The sequence below is a fragment of the Myotis brandtii genome, unplaced genomic scaffold (genome assembly GCF_000412655.1).
Source record: "Myotis brandtii unplaced genomic scaffold, ASM41265v1 scaffold898, whole genome shotgun sequence".
Taxonomy (NCBI): domain Eukaryota; kingdom Metazoa; phylum Chordata; class Mammalia; order Chiroptera; family Vespertilionidae; genus Myotis; species Myotis brandtii.
The window spans coordinates 1,359,635-1,380,107 of NW_005371683.1; the positions used below are offsets into that span (position 1 = coordinate 1,359,635).

Sequence of the window (20,473 nt, forward strand, 5' to 3'; positions counted from 1 at the left end):
CATGCGGGTCTTTGGCCCCTTGAGTGTGGCTCTTCCTAAGCCTTAGGAGTACCCTAATTAAGTTAATAACAATGTACCTACCTATATAGTTTAAGTTTAAAAAATTTGGCTCTCAAAAGAAATTTCAATCGTTGTACTGTTGATATTTGGCTCTGTTGACTAATGAGTTTGCCAACCACTGGTCCAAACTGTATCTGTACTCAATAAAACTTAGCTATTATTATTTTTTTGATTCGTAGTTCCAAAAAAAGCAAAAGAAATCATTTAAAAAAAAACAAAACCCTAGAACATAAAGCCAGCAGAGCAGGGCTTTAAGCAAGTTACCAGACTTCTCTGGACTTCTGTTTCCTCATCCGTGTGGGGGTGACAGTCAAGCCTGCGTCACACACTGGTTCTGAAGATTAAATGAGATCACGGTGGGAAAGCACCGTGTAACCATAGAACTCTACAAACCTGACTTACGTTATAGTTAGTCACGTTCTCCACTCGACAGTAGGAAGGAGGCGACCACGTATTGGCGACACTGTGTTATCCCCACTTAAGCCCCACCGTAACCTATGAGAGAGGACTTACTAATCTCCTCCTGAGAGGATGAAACCAAGGCTCAGAGAGGTTAAGTAACTCGTCCAAGGCCACAGAGGTAGTAAGTGGTGGAGTCAGGATTGGAACTCCAAGTGCTGGACTCCAAACCTCTGGGCTGGGCTGTCTCCTATGGGAGCCAGAGAAGTGAGTGATCCACCTGGCTCCCGTAGGAGACGGGTGAGTGAGTGAGTGAGTGAGTGAGTGAGTGAGTGGTGAGGAAAGGAGAGAATTGATGTCCCAATTCCCAGCCCACGGATTTGCTTTTACTCCATCCCAGCAATCCCTGGCTACGGCAATTAATCCTGAATATTCATAGTGCTTTGGGTTTCCATCTGTTCCTCACAATTCTCTATGGAATTGGGTAGATTTATTTCCTTTTGAGCTATTTGGGGGGCTCTAAAGGAGCATAGGGGCTAACAATCAAAACTGAATCCAATTCTGCCCGCCACCCACCAGGCCCCCAGGCCATCAGGCCAGGAAGCCTCTCTAAGCCCGTGTTGGGCATTCACAGCTTACTGGGAGGTGGAGAAAGGGTACTCATGCCTATCGATCACCCAGTGGGTGCCCATCACTAGGCTGGGACCTCTACGTTTCTTAACTCGTTAATCCTTTCATGAAGCAGGTACTATTGTTCCCCCTTTGTGGATTAGGCATCTCAGGCTCACATAGCTAGAAGTAGGAGAACGGAACTTGGAACTCAGGACTGACCCAAGACTCTTGCTCTTATCATTATGCCCTCAAAGACCTGGGTGTGCTGGGCTTGTCTATTAAAAACAAGACAAGACCAGGGGGCCACACTCAATCTAAGGGAAAGGGACAAATGTAACCAAAACATAAAACAGTGCAAAACTGGCATGAAAGTGGAAAGGTGGCTCTGGGTTGTGCTGGCAGAGAATGACCTCGGCAAATCCAGGAAGACTTCCTGAAAGAGGCAGTTTTCTTCCCAGGTCTGCTTTCATATCTCTTTCCTCACAGTGCGTCTGGGTGGTGAGCTTCCTCTCCTCCTTCTTCTTGAGCCTGCCTTATGGTGTGGCAGTGGGTGTCGCCTTCTCCGTCCTGGTTGTGGTCTTCCAGACCCAGTTGTAAGTAACAGGCCCTCCCCAAGACACAACGGGGGTTGAAGGGAGGACCCCGAGCCAGCCTGCCAAGGGCTCCCATGCCGAGGCCTGGCCCAGTCCACCAAACCCTGCTGCCTTCTGGGCCTGGCACAGGAGCTGCTGCCAGGCCTGAGGAGAGCCCAACCCAGGCAGGACTGTGGGCACAGGCTGGGCTGCCTGACTTCCCATATCCTGGAAACCCCAGAGGAAGCCACCACGGTCTTGGCGGGCTGGGGGCTGGAGAAAGTAGGGGAAGAGCAGGTGGGTAAGACTCAGTGTCCTTCCAAAGGCACTGCCAGACACCAGACCACATGGGACCCCACCCAGGCGAATATGAGGCCAGAGGACAGATGCCATGTCCTTCCTATAAAAAGATTAAACAGAACATTCCAGGGTGTCCAGGCCAGGGTAAGAAGGATGCTAAATGTTAGGGAAACCCTGCCTTCTCCTCTTGAGAACTCAAGACCAGGAAGTGCCTTTAGGGCCACTTAAGCTCGTCACCGTGTGTACCGCCACCCCTTCTCTCCCACTAAGCCCCAGTCTGGGAGCTATGTCAAGGGCCTGTCATCCCTCTGGTTCTAGTTCAGCCACCAGACATGTGTCCCCAGTGCCGAAGGACAAACACAGCAAGCCCAGGGGTGCAGAAGGGACCCTGCCCTGCCCCTGCCCCAGCCCCAGCCCCCAGCCCATATCCCTCCAGGACCATTCGTGGTTAGCATTCACTTACGTTTTTTTCTTCTTCATCCAGTCGAAATGGCTACGCTTTGGCCCAGGTCATGGACATGGACATTTATGTGAATCCCAAGACCTACAATAGGGTGTGTAATCCAAGCCTATGAACTTCCTCTTTTGCCCTTCCCCGCCCTCCCCCCACCCCCAAATAAAAGAGGGCTTTTTAAATAAAAAGTCAATAAAGACATTTCTGCTACTTGAACTCAGTCTCCCTGTCACAGGTCCGGGAAATCCAGGGGATTAAGATCGTCACTTACTGCTCTCCTCTCTACTTTGCCAACTCAGAGATCTTCAGGCAAAAAGTCATTGCCAAGGTAAGTCTCAGTCCCTTGGTGACCAGAGAGGCTGGGCAGAGAGTGACCCGAAGGTGGAAGAAAGGGGGCTGGGAGCCAAGGACAGGCCTCCTTCAAAGAGGGGAGAGGTCAAGCCTGCTGTTGACTCTTTCCCTACAGACGGGTGTGGACCCCCAGAAAGTATTGCTGGCCAAGCAAAAATACCTCAAGAAGCAGGAGAGGGGGAGAACGATGCCCACACAGCAGAGGAAGTCTCTATTTATGAAAACCAAGGTGAGCTGAGGCCAGGGACAGCCATGCTCTCTCCTGCCTTCTCGGATCTTGCACCCTGGTGCCCCTCCCCCCAGCACCCTTCCAGGCAAAGACAAAAGTCTCTGTGGACATTGCTTGGTGGCCATTGACCATTCTTATCCATGGGTGAGGGGAGACCAGCTCCCATGTCCCCCCATTCTCTGTCTAAGATAGGATATGACCCATGGACTTATGAACAACCCTGGGGCAGGGGGAGCAGCAGTGAATTTCCTGGGGTTCCCAGCCAACCCAGAACAGCACGGTGGAGATGGGTGTGGGAGTTACAGGCAGAAACAGGCCGGCATGGGAAAATGCAAAAAAGAGCTCAGTTATTCCCAAAGGGCGCCCTCCCAGAATAAAGTAGGCAGTGGCTTCGGTGCCTCCCTTGGAAGGATCCCCCAACTTTGTCTGGGTTGTGAGAGACCAAGCTGCAGGCCCTGCCCAAGGAAGGGGGTTTGGGGGGATGCCTTTCCCATGAGGATTTCGGGGTTTGTGTTCACCAGGATCAAGCTCAGTGACTCTCCTTCACCCGCAGGCTCCCTGGCCCTGCTTGAGCCGCAGCAAAGTCTGGTTCAGTTTGCTGATCTCCCACCCCCTCCCTCCAGACTGTCTCCCTGCAGGAACTCCAGCAGGACTTTGAGAACCCCGCTCCCACCGACCCCAACAACAACCAGACGCCTGCGAATGGCGCCGGCGGCGGCGGCGTGTCCTACATCACTTTCAGCCCTGACAGCCCCCCAGCTTCCCACTGCGAGCCACCGGCCCCTGCCGAGACCCCCCGTGAGCCCATTGACATGCTGGCCAGCGTCCCGCCCTTCGTCACCTTCCACACCCTCATCCTCGACATGAGTGGGGTCAGCTTTGTGGACTTAATGGGCATCAAAGCCTTGGCCAAGGTGAGGCCCTTGTGCAGAGGGAGCACCGGGCACCCCCGTGCACACCCTCACTCCTGCTCTCCCACTCTCCCTTTGCTTGGAGCGTTCTTTCTGATAAGCTGAGGGAGGATACATACCAATAGGACTGAAGGTCCCGAAGGACCCCTTTCTCCCAGACGTGACCAGGCCAAGGGGCTCTGTGCAGAGCAGGCCCAGACAGCCCAAGACAATGAATGAGTGGCTGGAGAGGGAGACCAGAGGTCCAGGCCCCCCTGTCGCACCCTCCCACAGCACCCCTCTCTAGCAGAGGCCATCGCAAGCTCCCTCTCAGGCCACAGGAACCCACCCCAGGGTCCTCTGAGTGGAGTCTAGCTTGGCCCTGGTTCATGGTCTGCTGGTCCTTCCCACACTCACCCACACACTCCAGCATCAGCCAGTCCCGGCCAGCTGAGGAGGGAAGAAACAATATCAGTGCCCCACATCCTTGGGCCAAACAGGCAGCCCACAGGGCACCTTGAAGAAATGTATTCACCTGACAGCTTTTCAGCGACCACCTCCAAGGGCTGAGTCAGCCAACCTCAGAGCTGGCGCAGGTCCAGGAGAACAGAGTATAAGGGCTGACATCACCACTGGCCAGGTACCCCGAAAGCTCGTCCCTAGCTTGGGGCTTGGCCTGCTTCCCTGGCCTGGACCTGAAGTCCAGGTGGGCCTTGGCTGCAGCCCTCGCCTCCCCAGGCCTTGGGTCTCCCTTGCAGCTTCTGCCTGAAGCCACAACGTGGGGAAAGAGGTGGAGTCTGGGAATCTAAGCTACTGAAAGAAAGCTCTGGCCCCATCAGAAGGGGCCGTGGTGACTTTAAGTGCCCGCCTCCTTGGCAAAGCCCCACTTCCTCCCTGCTTTTCAGAGAAGCCTCGAGCCAACACTCCAGCGAGAAGTGGTGTGCTTTGCTGCTATTTTTATCTGTGGCTGCGGGGCTCTCAGGATTGCTTATTTGTTTGGCTTCCCCTCTGAAATGGGTTCTGTGAATCACTTTGGAGACCCACTCAGAACATTCCTTTCCTTTTGCCCCCCTTACCCCGATGCTTCTAGCTGAGCTCCACCTATGGGAAGATCGGTGTGAAGGTCTTCTTGGTGAACATTCATGGTAAGAGGAGACATTTAGGAGGTCGAAAGACTGGCGAGGGGGTGAGGTGGGAACAGGTTGGAGGGATGCTGAACAAGGAAGTGGGTGGAAATGAGAGCACCCATGTGGTCCCCCAAACTACTGCCTGCTCATGAGAGCTTCAGACACAAGTCAGAAGAGACTGTGGCCAGATTGTGTAAACATCCCAGGGATCTCAATAGCAGAGTGGGAGATCGTGGAGTTAAGAAAAGATAACTAGGATTCTAATTTCCCCACCACTAATTTGCCATGTATCCTTGGCCAAGTCACTTTATCTGTCTAGGGATCAATTGTCACCTGTCTATATATATAAAAGCCTAAGCAACCAAACGACCAGATGACTGGTTGACTGGTCACTATGATGCGTACTGACCACCAGGGGGCAGATGCTCAACACAGGAGCTGCTCCCTGGTGGTCAGTGTGCTCCCACAGCCAACCTCCCGTGGCCCCTCCCCCTGGTCAGCCAACCTCCCACAGCCCTGATTGGCAATCGCCAGCCAGGCCGAGGGACCCCACCCGTGCACAAATTCGTACACTGGGCCTCTAGTGTAAAATAAGGAGGTTGACTAGATGAATTTGGGGTTCTTCTCTAAACCTGAAAGTCCATGAATAATAAATCAAACATATATCATTACTACTCAGGGGATGCAGATATGCAGTTTTCTAGGCATGCAACCTCCAAAGGGCACATATACACAGCCAGAGGGCATGTCCACACAGCAGTGGACTTTCACATCATTAGCACACCCTCGGAGTGCAGGGACATGAACACACAGCACAGACACACACACACAGACACGCAAGAGCATGTGAAGGGACACCTACACGTACACTCCGCTTCCCACCGAGGGTCAGAGCCCTTCCAGGGGGCCTGTCCACCTTCAGAACCGGCCTGAGCATGTCCCAGCTCTGGGAGAGGGAGTCTGCGATGGCAATGATGTGCTGGGCACGTGCTCCAGAGTTAGAGCCAGAGGTTCCTGCCGCCTCACTGACACTCCTCGGGAAATCAGCTCTAAGACCCGGTAGGAGTAGGAGCTGGAGCTCCGCCACACACGGAAGTTGCGGGAAAGTCCTGGGGCAGCAGGAGGAAGGAAGGGCCCTCAGGAGACAGAACCGGCAGCAGCCTCCTCATGAACTATTTTTGCCTCTCCCTCTCCGATGGCCACAAAGTACCGACTCCCTGAATCAAACTGCTTCCTTCTGCCCTGGGTTGAAGGTTCAGCATCCTCAAGCTCACGTTGCCCTCTGCTGTCCTGAACTGATATTGCAAGGTCATTGCCACAGCCCTTGGAGGCCAGGAGAGCGACCTTCAGGCCTCTCTCTCCTATCCTCTCACCAATCTCCCCACCCCCAGCTCCAATCCACGACGACCGTTATCGTTCTGAAGGTGGTCTTTTCCTCCCTCCAGCTCAGGTGTACAATGACATTAGCCATGGAGGCGTCTTTGAAGATGGGTGTCTACAGCGCAACCACGTCTTTCCCAGCATACACGACGCAGTTCTCTTTGCTCAGGCAAATGCCAGAGAAGTGGCCCCAGGACGTGACTTCCAAGGGGTAAGGTCCGGGCATCTGAGGGATCCCAGGCCCCAGGACACTGAAATGGCAGGACCAGGGGGCATTAGAAAGAGCTCAGGACAAGTTGGGTGCTCCAAAACCAATTCCGAATCTCAGTTTCCTTACCTGTAGATTGGACACCCAAAACTAACATTACCTACCTTTTCTTTTGTTTTTGCTTTAGGAATAACTGGTAATAATATCTTTTACATCACTTGAAAGTGCTTTGTATATTGTAAAATCTTTATTAATATTAATGTTCAGCCCTGGCCAGGTGGCTTAATTGGTTGAGTGTTGTCCCATGAACCGAGAGGTCGCTGGTTGGATTCCCGGTTAGGGCCTGTGCCCAGGTGGTGGGCTTGATCCCAGCAGGAGGCGAGCAGGAGACAGCTGATTGGTGTTTCTGATCATTGTTTCTCTCTCTCTCTCTCTCCCTCTCCCTACCTCTCTCTCTAAAAAAAACCAACAAAAACATATTTAAAATATTAATATCCAGATAAGGACAAAACCAAAAAAAAGAAAGATGAAAAAAAACTTAGTGTCCGGTCACACAAACACCAAATTCGGCTACATCCCATGTTCTGGCATGGCGCACCCCTCCTCCTCCTTCTGCTAGAAGAGGTTTGGGGGAGGGAGGGGAGTAAGCCTGCCTGTTTTAATTTAACAGAGCTTGCAGATTTCAGGCTGGTGATGAAGGAAGAAACTGGATTTGAGTTTTATCTCAGTTTCTTGACATTTAATTTACTAGCTCAGTAAGTGGTATGTAAATGAGCTACAAATAACACTGTAGAATTCCAAAAAAGCTGGGGAGGCAGAAAAAGCCCACCCCACTGGGGTCCCTGCCCAGGCCTTCTCTGCAACCCCCACCTCCCAGAGTCCCCTCCCAGCTCAGCCCCTGTCCTTGGCCACCCAAGACTCTGTGTCCCAGCCCTCGATAAAACTCGACCCTACCATCTGGGGGTCATAGGAAAGCCTTTTCTGGCCCCAGAGCAACAATATGCTCTTTGCTTTAAGAAACTTATGAAGGTGAAGCCATCTGTCCTAGGGACTGAAAGGCTGCCCAGCAATACGCGAGACCTTGGCTCCCGCCCTCGACCCGTAGACAGAAACTATGCAGCACAGTTAATGAACCTTGTCCACGCAGAAAAAAGAGGAAGATCTTTATCATTTGTTATTGTGCAAATAATGTCCAGTTATTACAGTTTATATATTTAAAATAATTTATATATGTAATATATTTACATATTCCAGAATATATTCATGTATATAAATCACACCACACCCTTTTCAACAGCATGGTGAGTAGAAAGCCAGCAAAGTGAGTTTGATGAGGAAACAGAGGGAAATAGATTCCCTGAAGTCAGGCAGCTGGTCATTTGTCAGTGTAAGCGAAGTACACTTTCCCTGCCTTTAAAATGCCCCCAGAGGGCAGGCCCTGGTGTAGGCAGAACGGGGCTATGTTTTGTGAGCAGGTGAGGGAGGGGAGGAAAGGGGAGGAGAGCAGCTGTGCATCTGAGCACATGGTGCCACCGAAGCCTGCCTTTTGCACCAGGTGTGTGGCTGTCATGGAGCTCACTCTGCACCAGGCTGTGTGGTTGTCATGGAGCTCAGTCTGTACTAGGCTGTGTGGCTCAGTCATGGAGCTCACTCTGTACTAGGCTGTGTGGCTCAGTCATGGAGCTCACCCTGCACCAGGCTGTGTGGCTCAGTCATGGAGCTCACCCTGCACCAGGCTGTGTGGCTGTCATGGAGCTCACTCTGCACCAGGCTGTGTGGTTGTCATGGAGCTCACCCTGCACCAGGTGTGTGGTTGTCATGGAGCTCACTCTGCACCAGGCTGGGTGGCTGTCATGGAGCTCCCTCTGCCCCAGGCTGTGTGGCTCAGTCATGGAGCTCACTCTGTACCAGGCTGTGTGGCTCAGTCATGGAGCTCACTCTGTACCAGGCTGTGTGGCTCAGTCATGGAGCTCACTCTGTACCAGGCTGTGTGGCTCAGTCATGGAGCTCACTCTGTACCAGGCTGTGTGGCTCAGTCATGGAGCTCACTCTGTACCAGGCTGTGTGGCTCAGTCATGGAGCTCACTCTGTACCAGGCTGTGTGGCTCAGTCATGGAGCTCACTCTGTACCAGGCTGTGTGGCTCAGTCATGGAGCTCACTCTGTACCAGGCTGTGTGGCTCAGTCATGGAGCTCACTCTGTACCAGGCTGTGTGGCTCAGTCATGGAGCTCACTCTGTACCAGGCTGTGTGGCTCAGTCATGGAGCTCACTCTGTACCAGGCTGTGTGGCTCAGTCATGGAGCTCACTCTGTACCAGGCTGTGTGGCTCAGTCATGGAGCTCACTCTGTACCAGGCTGTGTGGCTCAGTCATGGAGCTCACTCTGTACCAGGCTGTGTGGCTCAGTCATGGAGCTCACTCTGTACCAGGCTGTGTGGCTCAGTCATGGAGCTCACCCTGCACCAGGCTGTGTGGCTCAGTCACAGAGCCCATTCTGTACTGCTTTTTCCCTCTAGGCTCCAGTGGACCCTGAGATCTCCTTATATGATTCGGAGGAGGAGAGCCCCAGCTACTGGGACTTAGAGCAGGTGAGCTAAGGGGCAGGGGGGGGCGGGCAGGGGAAGAAGGGGAAGGAAGGAGACCCTCTCAAATCCAAGGTGTTCAATGGGCTCTCTCACCTCCAGGCCAGAACAGTCATCTTGAAGTCAACAAAGTTTCTTTCTCATCTTTCTTTTAATAGCAGGTCTTAATTCTTCTCACTCCCTGAAAGGCATGCGGTGGGGGGGCGGGGGAGAGGGGGGGAACTGGACCTAGTCCTAGAGAACTAATAGCTATTCTTAACTCTCCAACACATCGCACACGTGGTCCTGGGCAAGCCACATAACAACACCAGGCCCCAGATTTTATCGTTGCAAAATAAGAAAAATGTGGGTAATACCTGTCCCCTCTACCTCACAAAATTAGCAGGGGCTTCATTTGTTCTTTCATTCATTCAACAGGTATTTATGGAGTGCTTGCTGCTTGCCTATACAGTTTCAGAGTGGGCATAAACAAAACAAAGTCCCCTGTCCTTAGGAAACTTATATTCTGGGAGGGTCAGGTGAATTCTAAGGGTGCAGATGCTAGCGGGACCAATATTATTGCGTGTGGACAGGCCTTAAAAGCTAAGAGCTATGCAGATGGGAGGGGTTATCCCCATAGGGCCTTCTGGTCCTGAGGCCCTGAATTAAAAGAAACCAGATAGAAATAGCACCTAACTTCATGCTTCTTCCCAGTCTTTGAGGGCTTGGATTCCGTTGCCCTCTGAGCACACCTCTGGGAGTGCCGATGGCATGCAGGAGACATTGAGAAATGCAGCCAGAGCCAGGAAGGCTTGGCAGGCAGCTTTCCAGGTCCCTTGGAATCTCCAGCATGTTCCAAACTGTTGGGCAGGACCAAAATAGTTTATCAGCCAGAAAGTACTATAGAGCTTGTCTGATCTCAACCCTCAGCCACTCTGAACCCAAGGGGTCTAACGTGGCTCCTCCACTCCCCTCTCCTCCCCGGCAGGAGATGTTCGGGAGCATGTTTCACGCAGAGACTCTGACTGCCCTGTGAGCCCCAGCAGTTCCCAGGCTGCCTCCCGAGCGCATGGCACCTGGGACTTCGTGAAAGATGAGCCTGGGATCACAGCAGATGGCAGGGAAAGGACAGCACCTCCACCAGGATGTCGGCTCCTCTCTCTTCTCCTCCTCCTCCTCTCTCGTCACCCTGCCTCCCTCCTGGCATCTCTAGAGTGAGCCAGTCTCAAAAGCAGGGAAAGCTGGCCAGCAAGCATCCTGTTTGCTCTCCATGGCGGCTGACCAGAGGCCCTGACTGCTGGACGTGAAGCATGAACCAAGAACAGAAGGGAAAGTGTGGATGCTGACCTGGAGTGAAAGCTTCAGAAGTGTCCTTGGGCATGCATGGCTTGGTGTCACATGGTGTCACCAAGCTGTCACAAGACACAGGAACAAAGTTGCTTAGGACTCTGTCACTTGCCCCTTCCAGCTGCCCCAACTCTGTTCCTGGTAGCTCTGCTCCTCTGGGACCTTGTACTCCCCACAACCCAGGAATCTCTGTCTTGGTGATTGTACAGTCTCCTCCTCACCTCCAGGCTGCTGGGACCTCCAGGCTATTCAACACGTCAGACTCGAGCCTGGGGAGTAGCCAGGGCCCTCAAGGCCAGCAGAACTACCTCCCCAGGAGCAGTTCACCAAGGTAGCTGCCCCAGCTTCCTGAAACATTACCATTCCCCCTGCCCCCAGGGGCTGCTCCCTTCCACTTGATAGTAGGAACCCAAAAGAAAGAGGAGGATAGCTGGCAGAATCCTCTGGCAACCTAGCAATAGGTACCAGTTATTCTGCACAAAAGCTTTTGGGGTTCCCTCTTTGTACCAGAGATGGGGGTGGAGTGTTAGTGCCAACTTAGGGCAAACTAGTGGGACCTGAGTGAGCCTTGAAAGTCCCCCCTGACCTGACAGCCCATCAGGGAAATGCCTCCTCCACTTGGGAAATCTGACTTCTCCTTCTTCACTTGGCAAGAGCCAATGACTTTAACTCTTCCTTATCAACTTGGGGCCTGAATCCTTCAGCCAAGCAAGGGAGAATGCCCCCCCCAAAGACCAGCTACACCCCCCACCTAGGCACAGAACATGGAGAAGGGCTGACCCAGATTGGGTCTTCCTCCACAGGGGTTCCTTAACAAACTCAGGACCTGAAGCCACCTCCTTCTAGGAAAGATGAGAAGAGGGGTTAAGTTCTCTAGGAACATAAGGAGGTAACTGGAGTGAGTTAAAAATAAATAGGTTTCATGAGCAAGTGTTTGGGGAAATTTCCATGGATGTGCACACAAAAAAAACTTTTTGGCCTCTCCCCACTGCTTCTCCCAAGCTCCTTCAACTTAATGACCCCTGCCCAACAGGTTGGGCTGGCCCAGCCTAGAAAAATGTACCAATTCCTAACTTCAGCCTGACCTGCATTGTGTGTGTGTGTGTGCGTGTGTGTGTGTGTGTGTGTGTGTGTGTGTATGTTGAGTGAGCCAGTCAGCTAGCAAGTCTTCTTAGAGTTAAAGGAGTGGGTACTGACAAAGAGCCAACAGATTCTTGGCCTACAAGCATTGCTTCTGTGTGAATTATTATGCCATCTGGCTGCCAATGGAGCTCAAAACTTGGAAGGCAGAAGACAATGTTATCTGGGATTCACCATGCCCAGCACTCAAAGTGCCAAATTCCAGGAAGACAAGACCTTAGCCAATGACAACTCACCCTCCCCTACTCCACCTCCTTCAGAGTCTAGCTTAGGCCTAGGAGGTGGAAAAAGATCACAGAGTCTCAGGACATCCAAGTCAAGAGATCCCCTTTGAACCAAATGTTTCTATCCTTGGGGACTTGATTAAGTCGCCATTAACCACCAGGCCAGCCCCAGACTTAATGGGGATTACTGACTCAGGATGGCCTGGAGTTGGAGCTCTTGGAGGGATTCCACAACATGTTCCATTGGAATTGGAAACACAGGGGGGTGGAGAAAGATATTATAGAAAACTTCATTTTTAGAATACTTTGGAAAGAACACAGATTCACATAGACCACTCCCTGGAAATGATCGAAGCAGGAAAGGAGGGGAAGGTGGTGAAATGATCCAGAATTTCAATACTTTCAAATATTCTTAGTGATACAGACCTGTGATGTTGTGGTTCCTGGGAAAGCCAGGATTCTTGAGACATTTGTGTAATTTATTTAATTTAAATGCCTTTCTCCTTTTGTTCATTTTGGTAATAAAGTGCTTTTGAAATGTGAATAAATGCGTGTATTTGAGTGGTTTTCCAGAGAAGATAAACAAGTCACCTCCCAGAAAAGCTGGCCTTGCTTTGCACTGTCCTGGGGGAAAGGAAGCAACAGGAGCTAAGAATTCAACGTGAGTCTCGCAGTGCCTCTCCAGGTTCTGGTTTTCCACTCCCAGCAATGAATAAACTCCATGATCCAGCCGAAGAGCAGAGATTAGGGTAAGAAACTGGGCTAAGGAACCCACATACTCAGAACCTGTTTCCAGAGCCCACTCTGTGATTTCTGTGGCTGTCAGGGAAGTGAAAGCCCCATCATCTCTCTGTGCACCTTTCACAGGCTAATTCTTCAACATTCACGAGATGTCTGTTCAAGGCCAACCCCATCATACTCAGCAAAGCTTTCAGGATCCTTGGTTTGGGGGAACACACATCTAGTCACAGCTTTTCCTCCCCAGTTTGTGATGAAATGCAAGGAGCATAACGCCATAGGACTCAACTGTGCAAAGAGTTAAGTTGGCTCCCAAGGTTGTCTGTTAACAATAGGAAATAAGAGGAGTCAGAAAAACAACAAAGGTGTGAAGGAGACAGAAATGAAGTGGAAAGAGATAGACTAGAGACAAGACAAAGCCCAAAGTAAGTACAAGAGGGGAATGAATACATATCAGAGTAGAAATAAATGACTAAAAATATAATACAAAAGATCAATGAAACCAGGAGCTGGTTCTTTGAAAAAAAAATAAACAAGATGGACAAACCTTTAACCAGACTCATCAAGAAAAAGAGAGAGATGATACAAATAATGAAATCAGAAATGAAATCGAGGAAGTAACAACAGACATCACAGAAAAACAAATGACTGAAAAAGAATATTATGAGCAACTAAATGCCAACAAGTTGGACCACCTGGGCAAAATGGACAAATTGCTAGGAGTATTAAATCTTCCAAAACTGATTCAGGAAAAATCAGAAAACCTGAATAGATCTATTACAACTAATAAAATTGAATCAGTAATCAAAAAAATCTCCCAGCAAACAAAAGTCCTGGACCAGATGGCTTCACAGGTGAATTTTACAAATATTCAAACTATTCCAAAAAATTCAAGAGAAGGGAAGACTCCCAAGCTCATTTTAGGAGTTCATATCCTAATTCCAAAACTAGATAAAGACACTAAAAAGAAAGAATATTATAGGCCAATGTCCCTGATGAATATAGATGCAAAAATCCTCAACAAAATATTAGCAAACTGGATCCAGCAATACACTGAAAAAATCATACACCATGATCAAGTGGGATTTATTCTGGGGATGCAAATTTGGTACAATATTCGCAAACCAATAAATGTGATAAGCAAAATGAAGGATAAAAATCACATGATCATACCAGTGGATGCAGAAAAAGAATTTGATAAAATCCAACATCCATTTATGATTTAAAAAAAAAAAACTCTCCTCAAAGAGGAGAGTTATGCTCCTTGCATTTCATCCAATTTGTTGGCATTTAGTTGCTCATAATATTCTCTTTCAGTCCTTTGTTTTTCTGTGATGTCTGTTGTTACTTCCTCGATTTCATTTCTGGTTTCATTATTTGTATCATCTCTCTCTTTTTCTTGATGAGTCTGGTTAAAGGTTTGTTAATCTTGTTTATTTTTTTTCAAAGAACCAGCTCCTGGGAATAGAATGGTCATACTTCAACATAATAATGGCCATATATGACAAACCTACAGTCAATATCATACTCAATGGGCAAAAATTAAAAGCATTTCCCTTAAAATCAGAAACAAGACAAGGATGTCTGTTTTACCACTCTTAATCAACATAGTACTGGAAGTCCCAACCACAGCAATTAGACAAGAAGAAAAAATAAAAGGCATCCAAATTGGAAAAGAGGAAGTAAAACTGTTATTATTCACAGATGTCATGATATTGTACATAGAAAATGCTAAAGACTCTACCAAAAAACTACTAGATCAATAAATGAATTCAGTAAAGTAGCAGGATATTCAGAAATCGGTGGTATTGTTGTACACCAATAATGAACTATGACAGAGAAATTTAAAACACAATCCCATTTACTATTGCAACAAAAAATATAAGGTACCTAGGAATAAATTAAAACAAGGAGGTAGAAGACTCGAACTCAGAAAATTATAGGACACTGAAGAAAGAAATTGAGGAAGATATAAACAAATGTAAGTATATACCATGTTCATAGATTGGAATAATTAACATCATTAAAATGTCCATACTACCCAAAGCAATCTATAGAGTCAACACAATTCCTATTAAAATACCAATGGCATATTTCACAGATCTAGAACAAATATTCCAAAAATTCATATGGAACCAAAAAAGATCCTAAATAACCTCAGCAATCTTGAGAAAGAAAAACAAAGTTGGAGGAATCATGGTATCTGATATCAAACTATACTACAAGGCCATTGTAATCAAAACAGCCTGGTGCTGGCATAAGAACAGGCATATAGATCAATGGGATAGAACAGAGAACCCAGAAATAAACCCACGCCTTTATGATCAAGTAATATTTGACCAAGGAGGCAAGAGCATACAATGGCCTACAGACAGTCTCCTCGGAAGAAGATGAAGCAGAAAGAGCGGGAGCTGCGACTGCTCATGCTCGGCCTGGACAACGCTGGCAAAACAACTATCCTCAAGAAGTTCAATGGAGAAGACATCGACACCATCTCCCGGACCCTGGGCTTCAACATCAAGACCCTGGAGCACCGAGGATTCAAGCTGAACATCTGGGATGTTGGCGGCCAGAAGTCCCTGCAGTCCTACCGGCGGAACTGCTTTGAGAGCACTGACAGCCTCTTCTGGGTGGTGGACAGCACCAGCCACCAGCGCATGCATCTGCCAGCGGGAGCTCCAGAGCCTTTTGGTGGAGGAGGCCTGGCTGGAGCCACCCTCCTCATCTTTGCTAACAAGCAGGACCTGCCTGGGGCACTAACACTATTCGCGAGGCCCTGGAGGTGGACTCCATCCGAAGCCACCACTGGTGCGTCCAGGGCTGCAGCGTTGTCAGAGGAGATAACCTGCTGCCCGGCATCGTCTGGCTCCTAGAGGACATTTCCAGCCGCCTCTTCACAGCCGACTGAGCCGCTCCAGGTGCCCCCACCTCGCAGTCCGGGCCCCCCCGCTACCCTAGACCCTCACCAAGCACCACCCATGGGAGGATGGGTGTCAGCCAGCCCAACTAATACTCCACGCCCCCTTGGGAACCTGCTGCTGCTGCCCACTGCTGCCCCATGGCCAGCCCAGATCCCATGGCGGGTGGGCTACTGCCCTGGCTGTCACCCTGGATCATGACCCGGCCCACCTGCAGCTGCCAGACCAAGAGGCAAGGGCTGAGGCTGAGAGGGGGCTGCCTCTGCTGCTGTTGAGACTGTGGCCTCGTCCTTGCTCAGTCGTGAGAATAAACTGTTCCTTGTCCTAAAAAACAAACAAACAAAACAGTCCCCTCAATAAATGGTGTTGGAAATATGGACAGGTACAACCAAAAAAATGAAATGGTTACTATAAGCTATGTACTCTTCTAAGTGCTTTACATATATTAACTCATTTAATCTCCCAACAGTCCTAAGAGGTACATACTCTCATTATCCAAAGGACCTGTCAAGGTTGTATATACTAGATCCTGAATTCTTCTAGTTTCCTCCAATATTTAGGTAGAATTCTCCAGACTAACATCCAATTTTCTCCCTCTCTCTTGACCTGGGATCACTAAGAAACTAAAACTGCCCTTTTTCTAAAGCCATGCAAGCTAAAACTGGACAACTGAGTATTCACTTTAGAGAGACCGCTAGAACAGCTGAGATGTGGACAATCTTTGTGCCTATTGCTATGTGGGCCACTCAGATCATCAGAAACATTCAAACTGCAGACCAAGAAAGTCTATCAGATTGCACTGCTTGCCCTCACTCCATCTAAAGAAGTTTCAAACCCGGCATCTAGAATTCATCTCAGCTGGCTGTTCTCCAAACTCAGAAACTGAATTTATAATTTGCTCAAACTATTAACCTTTGTTTTACTTTTGTTTCCACAGGAATTTTTTCCCATTAGATTACCTGATTGCTCACAACCTATAGAGGCCTAACTTAGACGGAATCTCACCTAAAACCCATTTCCTGAAATAAAATATTCTTATGTTCATCCCGTCATAAGTTATCACGAGGATATATGTTTGCTAATACAGCATGTTGTGCCGATGTAAACAAGTTTTAAAAAATTGAAACTCACTTGATTTATTTGGTTGGTTAAATCCTTGGCTATTGCCGAAACCGGTTTGGCTCAGTGGATAGAGCGTCGGCCTGCGGACTGAAAGGTCCCAGGTTCGATTCCGGTCAAGGGCATGTACCTGGGTTGTGGGCACATCCCCAGTAGGAGATGTGCAGGAGGCAGCTGGTCGATGTTTCTCTCTCATCGATGTTTCTAACTCTCTATCTCTCTCCCTTCCTCTGTGTAAAAAATCAATAAAATATATATTTTTTTAAAATCCTTGGCTATTATTCTCCCCATATTCATCACATTCATTTTTCTAATATGTTACATACTCTCAAGGATTTTAAATGCCTGTCAGCAGCCACTCACATGCCCAATGGTGTCTATCAGGATCAAACAACTGAATGAAATCAACAATAACCACATAAATGATGAAGGTGATGACTTCATGGCTCTCTGGCCTGACAATTCAACCAATGGAAATATCAGATATTTCAACCTGATTAGGTCAGCGGTGGTAACCAAGAGTAATGCTGCTGGTCATACTCTTGGCCTGCTGAGAGAATTCCTAAAAGGGGTGAATTGTTAAAATCAAAACCAAACAGAAACCAGCCTTGATTTTCCCTGAGCAGGTAAAACTAGTTTAGTCATTCAAACAAGCTCAATTTAGCTTATGTTGCAAGACTATCTTGAACTGGGGACATTTCTTGCTTATGCCTCTGAAAATCATAAGCAAAACCTGAACTGTTTGCCACGGTTGATATGAAGTAACCACTGAAAATTCTAATATTCCACCAATTACTGTGAAGAATAGTCACTGCTTTTCTCACTATATAAGCTGCTTTATAACAATATAACCCTGATCCTCATTTCATGTTTTGGTTTAAATGCTTCCTGCCTTTGCAAACTGTCTTTTTGGTGTGTGCACAATAATTTTTTTACTCTTTACTACTTCAGTGATTGATTGGTTTTACTTCGGCCGTTTATGAACTTTGACAAGCTTTTATTTTGCTTTCTCCCCACCACTTCTTTAATTGATTTAGTATCCTATTCCAAGGGATCTATCAGTATCTCAAAGCAGATCAAACACAAACGCCTGGAGCCCTGCCTGACCTCCACTCTGCATCAGCCTGCAAGAGGGCTGGAAACCACAACTCCCAAAAGGCTTTGCGTGCCGGAGGCGGGGCAGTCTCATCGATTGGTTGGCCCAAAGCCCTATGCCAACGATGATTGGCCAGTTCTGAGAATGAGGTGGGGCTAAGGCCATGCGGGAATTGGAGCAATGACGGGCGAAGACCGCGGGCTGAACGTTTGGGTCCAAACTCCAGCCGCCGCAGACTAGCAGCTGGAACCCGAGAGAAGTATGGCTCGGCCGTACGTTTGCGTGCTGACCCTGGCGGCTATGCTGCTGCTAGGCATCGCCACTGTCACCAGATCCAAGGGCCTGAGGGACACTGAACATCAGAGGGCATCGCCAATTCCTTCTCAGTTCAGCCAAGAGGAACGCGTCACAATGAAGGAATCGCTGAAAGGTGAGCCCGGGTCCCCGTCGCCCACCAGTGCTCAGCTATGGGTCCCTCTCTCCCAGGCCCAACCCGGTACCCCACTCTCCTGTCACAGAGTGTCCTACACATCACAGCCCAGCCTCGCCTCCATCCCGACACGTCGTGCCCGGGCTTAGGGAGGGCACCTCTCCCACAGGCCTAACTTCTGGGGTCTCCCGTGTTTCCTGGCTCGCCTGAAAGCTCCAACTTAGCTTCTGTTGGCCGGGCAGTCACTCACCCTAGCCCCTGCTTGCCTTTTTATTTGTACTTTTAACCTTTGAAAGTTTTGACTTTTTTTTAAAGAAACTTTTTATTGTTCATAGGATTACAGCTATCTCCCCTTCTCCCCCCTTTTACCTCCATGCCTCCCAGCCCCTATCCACACCCACTCCCCCATGTCTTCTCTGCCCTATTGCCCGGGTCCATGGGCTCTATGCCTATATTAGTAAGTATATAAGTTCTTTGGTTATCTCTTCTCATCCCCCCAGCCCCACATCGAGGTGTCTCCGTCTGTTCCATACCTCCGTGCTTCAGGTCTTATGTTGTTGGTCAATTCATTCTGCTCATTAGATTCCACAAATAAGTGGGATCGTGTGATATTTGTCTTTATCAGATGGGCTTATTTCACTTAGCATAATATTTTCCAGGTCCATCCATGCTGTCCCAAAGGGTAAGTGATCCCTCTTTTTTTCAGCTGCACAGTATTCCATTAAATCTCTGCGCAATTTTAAGGTGCAATGATCTTAATCTTATCATCTACAGAGTCGGGAAATTGAGGGTTAGGTCAGTTAAAGGATCTTCCCCAGCACCCCACAGCAAGGAGTGGGCCCTGGGTGACAACTTCTAGCACCTAGGGGACCCACTGGACACCAGATGGCTCCAAGAAGGGGTGTGGGGGGTGTTACTGGAGTGTGGCATGTTCCTGATTTCTTCTGCTAATTAAAGGGCATCTTTCCCCTAGACCTCAAACCAAGGCTTAAGTTCATTTACCTTTTGAATCTGCATTTTTCCAGGAGAAAAACAAAAATTTCTGTTGAGTGCTAGATCCTGTGGGATAATGAGGTCCCTCTTCCCCATTGGGCTTGAGGAATTAATAAATTAAAAGGAATTACCTTTTAATTAACGGATTAAAATGATTTGCCTATGCAAACATATGCAAAAGCCAAGCCCTGTGATTGAATATAAACTGTGCGAGCGCTGAAGTGATAGGCCTGGGGGCAAAGCTGTGCTCTTTCAAAGCAAAGGATAAATAGTCTTCGGAAAGGCATCGGGCCACTGCTCCCAGAATCTCTGCACAGAAGAAAGCAAAAGTAATGATAAGAACCTAAAGTAGGACCCTTATGGCAGCACAGCTTAGAGCTGAACAGGGGACACAGCGCCCGAGTTCACATCTTGGTCTGCCTCTCATGTAGGCAGTTTATTTAATCTTTTAGAACCGTGGCTTCCCCGCCCATGTAGTGGGCTATGATATAGGGCTGATCCTTAGGAAAAAAACTGAGTACACACCTAAGTTTGTCTTTCAGCGGCCCTCCCTGGACTTCAAGCTTCTCCAGGTGCATTTTTCCCCAGTGTGTTTTGGGGTAGCTATCTAATCAAATATTCTCATAAATCCTGTTTCTCCTACCAGTGGTGTTTGAATTTGATAATGGAACTTTTTTTAAAAAAATTTATTTAAATTCTTTATTGTTTAAAGTATTGCGTAAGTCTCCTTTTTCCCCCATTGACCTCTCCCCAGCTGCTCCCACCCCCCAGCACATGCCCTCACCCCCGCTACTGTCTGTGTCGATTGGTTATGCTCATATGCATGCATACAGGTCCTTTGGTTGATCTCTTACCTCCCCTCCCCACCTCCCCTGCCTTCTCTCTTAGGTTGGATGGACGATCTGTTCGATGCTTCCATGACTCTGGCTCTATTTTTGTTCATCAGTTTATGTTGTTCATTATATCCCACAAATGAGTGAGATTATGTGATACTTATCTTTCTCCGACTGGCTTATTTCACTTAGCGTAATGCTCTCCAGGTGCATTCATGCTGTTGCAACTTATTTTTTTTTTTTAATTTTAATAATGGGACTTCCTAAGGGTGCAAACACTTCCTGGTTCAAAGGGATGAGCCTATTGGCAAGTCAGGAACTAAGACATCTGGGGAGGGCAAATGAGATTCTTTAGGACTGAAGAGCTCCTTTGGGAGCCTCTAAATCAGTGGTTCTCAACCTTGGCTGCACATTATAATCACCTGGGAATCTTTTTAAAATCCTGATTTCTGGGCCCCATCCTCCGGAAATTCTGTTTCTTTGTTACTAATG

General features: G+C 48.6%; 2 protein-coding genes and 1 pseudogene across 2 annotated transcripts in view; all 3 read left to right on the top strand.

The window, feature by feature from the left end:
- SLC26A9 (solute carrier family 26 (anion exchanger), member 9) overlaps positions 1 to 12,384 on the top strand; it is a 29,781-nt gene extending 17,397 nt beyond the window's left edge. The window contains exons 13-21 of the mRNA XM_005885250.2: positions 1,558 to 1,664; positions 2,428 to 2,497; positions 2,633 to 2,725; positions 2,864 to 2,977; positions 3,601 to 3,891; positions 4,958 to 5,012; positions 6,440 to 6,585; positions 9,099 to 9,170; positions 10,132 to 12,384. Coding sequence (XP_005885312.1) covers positions 1,558 to 1,664; positions 2,428 to 2,497; positions 2,633 to 2,725; positions 2,864 to 2,977; positions 3,601 to 3,891; positions 4,958 to 5,012; positions 6,440 to 6,585; positions 9,099 to 9,170; positions 10,132 to 10,179 — 996 coding nt within the window. The 3' untranslated portion in view covers positions 10,180 to 12,384. The remainder of the gene's footprint in view (positions 1 to 1,557; positions 1,665 to 2,427; positions 2,498 to 2,632; positions 2,726 to 2,863; positions 2,978 to 3,600; positions 3,892 to 4,957; positions 5,013 to 6,439; positions 6,586 to 9,098; positions 9,171 to 10,131) is intronic.
- Positions 12,385 to 14,952: 2,568 nt separating this feature from the next.
- Positions 14,953 to 15,778, top strand: LOC102262682 (annotated as a pseudogene).
- Positions 15,779 to 17,890: 2,112 nt separating this feature from the next.
- The window catches only part of PM20D1 (peptidase M20 domain containing 1), a 30,105-nt gene continuing 27,522 nt past the window's right edge, over positions 17,891 to 20,473 (top strand). The window contains exon 1 of the mRNA XM_005885251.2: positions 17,891 to 18,155. Within this exon, the coding sequence (XP_005885313.1) occupies positions 17,987 to 18,155 (169 nt within the window). The 5' untranslated portion in view covers positions 17,891 to 17,986. The remainder of the gene's footprint in view (positions 18,156 to 20,473) is intronic.